The sequence below is a fragment of the Suricata suricatta genome, chromosome 15 (assembly GCF_006229205.1).
Source record: "Suricata suricatta isolate VVHF042 chromosome 15, meerkat_22Aug2017_6uvM2_HiC, whole genome shotgun sequence".
In the NCBI taxonomy this organism is placed as follows: Eukaryota; Metazoa; Chordata; class Mammalia; order Carnivora; family Herpestidae; genus Suricata; species Suricata suricatta.
The window spans coordinates 70025376-70034813 of NC_043714.1; the positions used below are offsets into that span (position 1 = coordinate 70025376).

At 48.9% G+C, this 9438-nt stretch overlaps 1 protein-coding gene across 1 annotated transcript in view; it reads left to right on the forward strand.

Moving 5' to 3' along the window:
* Positions 1-9438, forward strand: part of TG (thyroglobulin) — a 233195-nt gene that overhangs the window by 62575 nt on the left and 161182 nt on the right. Inside the window, exon 27 of the mRNA XM_029923329.1 lies at positions 7538-7603. Coding sequence (XP_029779189.1) covers positions 7538-7603 — 66 coding nt within the window. The remainder of the gene's footprint in view (positions 1-7537; positions 7604-9438) is intronic.

Below are 9438 nucleotides of genomic sequence, written 5' to 3' on the forward strand. Positions count from 1 at the left end.
CCTTTTTGCCTGTCCGCGGCTCTCACTTGCCAACTGGGAGCGTGCCTGTGGTCTTGAATCCCAGTTCGGACACCACTTGTGTGACCTGGAGCAGGTCACTAAATCTCCTCAGGCCTGATCGCTTGTCTACAAAACGGGGTAAGGACAGGACCCGTCTTCCCGGGCTGTGGGGAAGGTGGAAGGCAGGATGCTGGCAATCATCACGGACGCATCTTCCATCGAGCGAGCCGTGAGCCGGTCCCTGCTCTAAACCCCCAACCACTGCTACTGCACATGCCCGCCCCCCACGGGGCTTAGAGGGAGGCCCTGTTACCCATTCTCCCCATTCTACAGCTGAAGAAACCGAGGCACACAGAAAACTTCCTTCTCAAGGTCTCAGAACTTCCCAATAGAAGGGCGGGGACCTGAAACCAGGTGACACGGTTATAAAGCTGGCGTGCTGACCGATTTCTCCGTGCTGGGCTTGCAGATAATACGCCGGTCTGGGAAGAACTTCGTAGGGGGTCTGACACTTAGTATTAACAGTAGATAATATTATTATCGTTTTTAGCTTTGTCATTGCGTTTTGTTATTTTAGAGAACGGGACCATGTCTTATAAATTTCTGGATTCGCAGCATCGAGCATAAGACCTGGCAGAGAGAATACACACCGTATCTGTGGAGTGAATATTTCCCAAACCCTGAACGGAAAATGTCGCTTCATTAGGTGGAATTCCATGAGGCGTTGTTTTTTGGGAGATCGATAAAACCAAATAGCTTATTTATATGATGGATAGAGAACAGATGGCATCGTTATTCTGAGAGGCAGCCCAGGCTGAAAACAGGCATTTGAAGAAAGACAAATGTGATATATTCCTGGGCAATAAATCCGGAGTGAATTGCTTAACGTGGAGTTTGTGCTTGGTGTGAGCCCAGAGGTAAGGAGTGTGTCCTTGTCTGGCCTCCATGAGAAGGAGTGATACCAAAGGAGTTTTGAAGTTTTGGGTTTTCTTCAGTGCTCTGTGTGTGCGTGTGTGTATTTTGAGGTGTGGGCAAAGGTTTTTGTTGTTGTTGTTTAATATTTTTAATGTTGATTTTTGAAAGAGACAGAGAGAGATCGTGAGTGGGGGAGGGGCAGAGAGAAGGAAATAGAGGATGTGAAATGGGCTCCTAGCTGTCAGCACAGAGCCCGACATGGGGCTCCAACTCACGTACCATGAGATGGTGGACTGAGCCGAGGTTGGACTTTCAACCGACCGAGCCACCCAGGCACCCCTGGTGTGGGCTAAGTTTATTTTTTTTAATTTTGTTTCTTTTTTGTTTTGAGAGACAAAGAAAGAGAGAGAGAGAGAGAGAATCTTAGCCAGGCTCCCCCAGTCAGTGCAGAACCAGATACAGGGCTTGAACCCAGGAATCGCAAGATCATGACATGAACCAAAGTCAGACTCCACCGACGGAGCCACCCAGGCGCCCTGGGCGCGGGCTAAGTTTTGAGAAGGGTGTGCTCCGATGAAGATTTCGGGCACCCAAAGATATACTCATGATGTTCAAAATTAAGCATCGCCTCATTACACAGACCGATGGAGAGGCCCTCTCCAACTGGGAACAGGCACAAATCCTGTAACAGGTGCCTCTTCAAGTACAATTAATCCCTGGGAAAAGAAACACAATGTTAGTTCTTACTAAAATGTGACTAGTTGATAGATTCCCTTTTCTAAGAGCAGATATGGAGGGAAAGAGGAGTGAGAATTGCTGGATGCGGACAGCTGCAGGGGAGGCCATGGAATGCATCACAAGCACATGGGAAGGACCAAGGGACATACCGATGAACTCTGTCCCTCTCAGCCTCTGCCTTCCCATTGAGCCATTGGTTAGATGGTCATTAAAATACAGAATCTGGAATTAAACCCTGGATTCCAATCCCAGTGTGACTGCCTTACTCATCGTATGACCTTTGGGCCCTTAGGGAGGTTGGAAGGATGAAGGGAGGGATGTGTGGGGAGGCACCGGAGGGTGCCGGGAGCAAGGTGGGCCCTCCGTGGACACTAGAGATTATGAAGCAATGGCCAGCTCTGTGGTCTCTCTCGAATACACATGAACCTCTCTGAGCCTCTGGGTCTCCATCTGCAAAATGGGGGTACACTTCCTTGTGTGTTACAGAATGAAGTGCTCATATTCCCTCTAAGTCATAGTTTAAGGCATTGCCTTCTCAACCTCATTCCTGGGTCCCCCAACAGCAGGTCCTGTGGAGGTACTCTGTAGGACTTCCGGTCGGGACCTCCGCCTTCATGCACCGGCTCCCCGGTCCTCGGAGCCTGCTGGTACAACAGCCAGCCTGGTTCATGGAGAATCAGCCATTACGTATAAAGTGTTCAGTGAAGTGATTGCCATTTGTAGGAAATTATAACCCAATGGGACACGCTAAATCCAATCAGGAAGCACGTCAGAATCCGCGTTGCATTTTACAAAGCACTTTCACACAGAAGCCGGCACCAGGCTCTGAGCTGTCAGCACAGAGCCCAACTCAGGGCTTGAACCCCCAACCCACGAGATCATGACCTGAGCCAAAGTCAGACGCTTAACTGACTGAGCCCCCCAGGCGCCCCCAGAATGACCTTTTATCACGTTTCTCCTCATTGTTAAGCCAATCAAATATCAGTTCACATCCAACAAATACATCCGCAAAAACAAACAAACAAAAAACACCCCATTATCAAGAGGCCATTTTAGCCAATATGAAGGCCCAGTGCTCTTGCTGGTTGTGAGGTTTCTCCTTTTCGTCACCAGATTCCTGTTTAAACGTTTCTCTCAGGACGGAACCCACCTGCATGGCATCTCCCACGTTGCCAGTGGGCACCTCTAGCCATTTAAGCTATTTGGTGCCGGCTGGCTCCTTCTTCCCATTTCTAAGAGAAAAGTCTTGGAAAATTGACACTGCTGGTGGCTGTTTTCTCACAACTTCTTGAAGTGCAAATGAATGAAAATAGGCAGATTAAATGTCCCCTACTGCCCATAGAGGCCTGACATTCGACAGGAAAAAACAGGCCTTGGCAGAACACTCCTGGGTTTATTCTGAATCCCAAGGGCTTCATGCTTTGGGCGGTGGTGAGGCTGAGGCTCAGGCTGGCATCCCCTCCGTAGGAGTCTGTTTGGTTTCCGTGATCGCCATCATCTCAGGTGCCAGGAGGGAGGCGGAGAAACTTACAGTGCATCTGGGGTGCTCATTGTCACCAGATGCAGGTGGAGTTGATGTCTGCTGAGCATCCATAATAGGTTGACTTTATTAGTTATTTATAATAGCTGTCACGTGCTTAGCACTAAGCAGAGCCCGAGACAAGGATTCGGGAGTGCAGTTTATGTAGGAAGCACAAAGCATATGTGGTGGGCTCTGAAACCTGGGCTTTTTAGCCTAGGGTGTTGCCCCCTCCCAGGCTGTGAATTCAAACGGACGCCCCTACCCCCACCCCAGACACAGCACATGACCTCAGCAGAAGTATTCTGACCACACAACGCCCGTCAGCCCCCGAGAATCAGGCTCCGTGCAAATCCCCAAAACTTCTGAATGCGTATGTGTTCTTGCTGCCTTGATGACAGAGAGGTGATGAGTCAGAGTGTGGAGGCCTGTCTGGACAACAGGGATGTTCTAACTCAGCTGTCACGGAAGGAATGGAACAAATGTCTGGACAGTTAAAGCTGTTTTTGCTTTAGGGGCGCCTGGAGGCTCAGTCGGTTAGATGTTCAACTCCTGGTTTGTGGGATGGAGCGCTGTGTCAGGCTCTATACTAACAATGCAGAGCCTGCTTGGGATTGTCTCTCATTCCCTCTCTCTCTTAAAATAAATAAATAAACTCAATAAATTTTTTACGTTAGAATATCACTTATCAGGGAAGAGGAGGGATAATGTTTGCTTCCATTTTATATTCTTCCTTGCAATGAGCAATACTGAGCTGAGGAAGTCTTGGGGAATGGAGGGAAGAGCTGGAAGTCTGCATGAGAAAAGCTGATTTGGTGGCCGGCCTTCGTGCGCCCAGGGAGGCGATGCCCTGTGTTTGCTTGGCGGGCTCTGAGTATCACTGACAGCTTTGTTTTCTCCCTTCATTCCTCCTTGCTTTGGTTAACATCCTGAAGGCCAGTTCTATAGCAGGGATTATGCTTGGTGTGGGAGATATAAAGACGAATAAGGCCCAGAAAGCTCTAGTACATTCAAGGGCAATTATAGTCAAATGTGAGATTAAGGACACAGGTGCTTGTTGAGTGCTGCGGAATGGTACATAACCCGGCCAGGGGGTACGTGGGGGCCTTCTAGAAGGAGGTGATGCAGACCTCGACTCTTAAAGGATGAATGGAGGTTAGCCAGGTAGCAGAGGACAGGAGTTCTAAGCAGAGAGGAGAAACACAGGCGGTGACGTAGGAGCCTGAAAGCACGTGTTGGGTGTAACGGGGAAGACGGGCACCTTGGAGATGCCACAAAGCTGCTCGCACTGTCAGGAGCCAGATTGCAGGGAAGTGGGTTCTGAAACGTGGTAGTTCTTGCAAGACAGGAGGTAGGATTCCCTTTCAGGAAGGCTACGCTGGGGCTGTGTGGCTGGGGGTGTGGGAAGGAGTCCAGGGAACCAGTGAAAATCTAATCGTGTTAAAAGATGTGTTAAAACTGTGTTAAAGGATGGCGGGTGCCTTGGGAGAGGTGGATCTGAGACTAGTTTAGACAACAGGCTGTTTGGATGTGGAGACTGATGCAGGAGAGGAGGGTGTCTCCTAGAGGGTGAGCAGGAAGGAGGGCGCACCATTAACTGATCTGGAAAGTGGGAGGAGGTGGGTGTGGATGTGGACATGGGGTGGGAGATGGGGCAGACAGAGGGTGATGCCATTCCTTTCACCCCCATGTCCCCTGTGCACATCTGTGGAGACCGGACAGCCATATCAGTAGCTAAAACCACCAAGGCATCATCAAGTTCTCTGGATGACTTACAAACATCTCCGTGTCAAGCTGTAGATGTTGGTCAGGTGGCTTTCTGGATCTATCAAGGTGCTCAGTGTTTGTGTGCTGAATTTACCTGAATTCTACTGGACTGAGTTTTGTTGAAACGAGCAAAAACCAAGGATGAGGTTAAGATGCACCATAGTTTCCAGGCTAGAAGTCACAGGGCTCTATTGCCTAGAAATGGACAAAAAGTGGATCCGAAGGTCCCATTCTCACCACAGTTCAGTGCATTCTGGCCCCAAATACATTGTAAGCTCTGTGTGCACCTGTGCAGAGCCTCTGTTCTTCTCTGGGTGACGGAGGGCACCTGTGATTTTCCTTGCCACTCCAGGAAAGCAGGGCACACCCACAGGCAACATCAAAATATTCTGGTCAGAGGGAGAGTCTCACCAACTCATCCAAGTCAGAAATGGGGACTGCTGAGTGGTGGAGAAATCCCTAGGGATTGTTGCTCTTGGGAAGGAGTAGGGGTGGGGATGTGAACTCACACTTGTTGAGGGTCCATGATCTAAATGCTTAGTAGTACCCCATGGCAGAGTCCTTGGTTTTAGTCTTAGGTTAGAGCACAAAAGCACCCTAGAGATAAGTTGTGTCTCCCACTTTTACAGGATAAGCAAGAATCCGAATGGATGGCCTAAACTACTCTGAAAATTTTACTTATTTTATTTGTTATTTACATTTATGTTGCCAAAAACATATATCTATCTACATCTTCCTTCCTCCCTCCTTCTCTGTCTCCCTCCCTCTCTCTCTCTCCCTTCCTTCCTTCTTTCTTCTTTCCTTCCTTCCTCTCTATCCCTTTCTTTCCTCCTTTCTTTCTTTCCTTTTTCTTTTTCTCATTCTTTTCTTTTCTTTCTTCCTTTCTTTTCTCTTTTCTTTTCTTTTCTCTTTTCTTTCCTTCCTTTCTTTCTTTCTTTCTTTCTTTCTTTCTTTCTTTCTTTCTTTCTTTCTTTCTTTTTCTTTCTTCTCTCCAACCTTTTGAACTTTTGAAGAGTCCAAATGACACATTTTTTTGAGTGTAAAAATATTTAAGAAATAAATTCTCTGATTTCTCTTGGAACAAAGTGCCGAGTCTGACCTTCATCATAAGCATATGTGATCAGGAAAGATGGCGGAAGTGGCATGGATTAAGATGACCCCTGCTCTGTGTTGGTGTTGGAGGCGTATGTGGTGGGTTCCTCTGTAGTGTGTACAATGAGTTTCAAATTTTCAGATCTCCAAGTTTCTATCTTCCAGACATAGGTTTTATCTTCCCCAAATTTTTATAAGTGACATCCACCCTCTGAAGAGAGCTTTGAGAGAATTATGAGTAAGTCTTCTAAGGAAACAAGGAATTCCAATATTGGGTAGCATGAGACCTTCTAGAATCATTATTTATTCCCAGCTTAGCAGCAACACCAAGTGAAAGTAGAGCTCCATAGTTTGGATTCACCCTCATGGCATAGAACATGGTCATTCTTGCTCAGGAGGGACTCATTATTTTAATAGCTGAATTTTCCAACTAGTTTACTGTTTAATTGAGCTTCTTTAAATCTCCTTAAACACCCCTCTAACCACAAGAATCTTTAGAGATGTTTGCTATTTTGGGGAGACAGAATTCTAAAATACATTATCCTCTCTTTGGTGAGGTGATTAAAATCCTGAGGATGGAGCCAAGAAAGTGGTGTTTGAATTCTGGCATTGACCTCTCTGGATTTTGATCTTCACCTGGAAATTAGGGGCAAAAATGCCTACCTCTGAGGTTTAAATGAAGCAATGTCTTGAAAGTGATCATCATAGTGTTGGGTAAATAGCAATGAGGCTTAATAATAACCGGCTGTAAAAATACACAGTTCTTAATAATAATGAACAAAACGTGATCACTTCTTGACGTCTCAGATTGTGAGCCGGGTGTTCCCTGCCATGTGGGGAGTTGTCTGCCCCCGGAATCAGGGCTTTCTGGGCTCTTTTCTTAGCCTCTCACACCACGGTGGGATTGGCAGGATCTTGGAGCTGAGCAGAAGAAAGAGCAGCTGCCTGACCAGCAAGGAGGGGGTGTGGCAAAAGGGGGCTCATCCAAGGGTGCTGCCGGAAGAGTGCTGTTTGGCAGAAAAGAAAACAGAATAATACTAGTAACAAGCGAAGTGACGGCAGCCACCAATCGTGGGTGCACATCAAATGTTGACACTCCACGGTATCCCCACCCTCCCATTATCATCTCCGTCTTCCCACGAGGCACGAGTCTCAGAGGACCGAAGTGATGTGGACAATGAATGCAGCCCCAGAGTCTCTGAGGGCTTGGTTCTCTATCTGCACTCCCCGGTTCCTTCTGTGATATTCTGTGTCACGGTTTCATGGCCTCTCCCCACAATGGTCTCTCTGGTGCCCTGAGCCAGACACCTGGGGTCTGACCAGCTCTGGCTTTGTACCGGAGACCTGGAAGACAGGCTCTCTTTTTGAGGGTGCACCTGAACGGGAAATAGAGGTCTCAGGCCAAGAAGGGGCCCGTGTGGGAGAGGTGGGTCAGTGTGGCCATGGTGGGTCCCCGGTGAGAACAAGCACATTGAAGCTCATGGCAATAAACATCTCCCTTCGCAGTTCCAGCTGCCCTGGAAGGAACTCGGAGTGCCGTTGCCAGCTTCCGGCAGGTGTATCTCTGGAAAGGTGAGCTGTGAGATGTGTCTGTGGGGGGCGGGGGGTGAGTGGGACAGTGATGACACGAGACTGGCCCCACCTCTTGTTCAAGGGCCTCTGCTCCCCAAAGAGACAGCTGTAGAGATTTGCGTTCCAAGTGAGGGCTCTGTGTGGCATAGAATGGCTCGACTCTCATCAGATAAGACACCAAACCTTAGAAAGAGGAACGAAAAATGTGGAAACCCCAGAAGGGATGAACGGAAGGAAGCACAGCTTCCTGCAAGATCAAGTTCACGGACCACAAGCAGCCCTTGTTACAGGCTGGGAGCTCGGAAGCCCCTGCGGACGGGGGAGGCATTCCTCCAGGGGACTCGGCCACAGTTGCCGCTCCCCCTGAGGTCAGGGCGAGGGGACAGGACGCGTGCTGGTGCCTCCACCCCTGCTTAGACGCAGTGCTCCTGTGGGTGCACATTTGGCATCTTTTGTCTGTTTTGTTTGCCCTCCTCCAAGTTTACTGAACACCCACCAAGTGCCTACTCAGAGCCTGGGACACAGGACTGTGCAAGACATCATGCGGGAGCCTGAGAAATATATGATGAGAGACCTTCCCTGTAGGGGCTCCAGCCTCGGGAGGTGGCCTGAGCAATGGACCCTTACAAGCCATGGCCATGGGGCCAGTGGGAGGCTGAGGACAGATCCCGCTCCTACATCCCTTCCCTCCTCTTCCCGTGATCCCTCCTCACCCATGTCAGATCCCCTTAGAGAACTGAGATCGTGGGAGGGAGCACAGAGTGTGGAATAGAGTCACCAGATACGACTCCTGGTTCCATGACTCGCCACCTTGTCACTTGGGGCACATCAGTTACCCAGGCCTCCAAGCCCTGGCTCCTTGTGGACAACATGGTGGTGACAGCACTCACATCACAGAGCTGTGTGAGCACAGCCAAGGTAAGAGCACGGAGCAGGGCCTCACGCATCCCAGCAGCCTTCTCGGGCTCGTGGTGGTGAGGGTGGAGGAAGGGCAGAAGAAGGATGAGGAAGAGGAAGGAAAGGGGGGAGAGGAGAAAAAGAAATGGAGGGTGTCCGCCATATTCTCATTTTCAAGCGATTTAATGAGATGATACACTTCTCATTAGTCATCCTTGTAAGGTGGCTATATAAGGGGGTGACATTTTATTAATTTCCAGACAAGAAAAACAAAGCGTGGAGAGGTTCAGCGACATGCCCCAAGGGGTTCCTGGGGGTGGGACCCAGACTCTGGCTCCAAGTTCAGTGCTTCCTAGTCATCCTGCTAGCTGGTGAAGAATGAGGGATTGCTCCTCCCTAGGACATTTGCAGCACTGAGCACGAGCACCTCCAGGCTTAGTCTAATACCCTGGCCTCCCCATAGGCTCACGCTGCTTTCATGGAAGACAGGCCCTCAGCTTAGAGATTTTATTTAGTTTTTTCAAATTCAGGTTCATCTACTCTCCACCTGCATTTTCCGGGAGAAGTTCTCTCATCTCTACACAATTCCATTTTTTTCTAGAGTAAAATGGAAATCTTCCTCATGGGATGAGGGAAGGGCCAACATTTATGAACCCTTGTTTTTAATGTTTTATTTATTTTTGAGAGAGAGAGAGACAGCATGAGCAGGGGAGGGTCAGAGAGAGGGAGACACAAAATCTGAAGACAGGCTCCAGGCTCTGAACTGTCAGCACAGAGCCTGACACGGGGCTCAAACCCACAAACTGTGAGATCACGGCCTGAGTCAAAGTCAGATGCTTCACCGACTGAGCCACCCAGGCGCCCCTTATGAACCCTTTTCGTTGGCTTTGTGAGTGTTAATTATTTCAAAATCAAGGACGATCATGGCTTTGTTATTG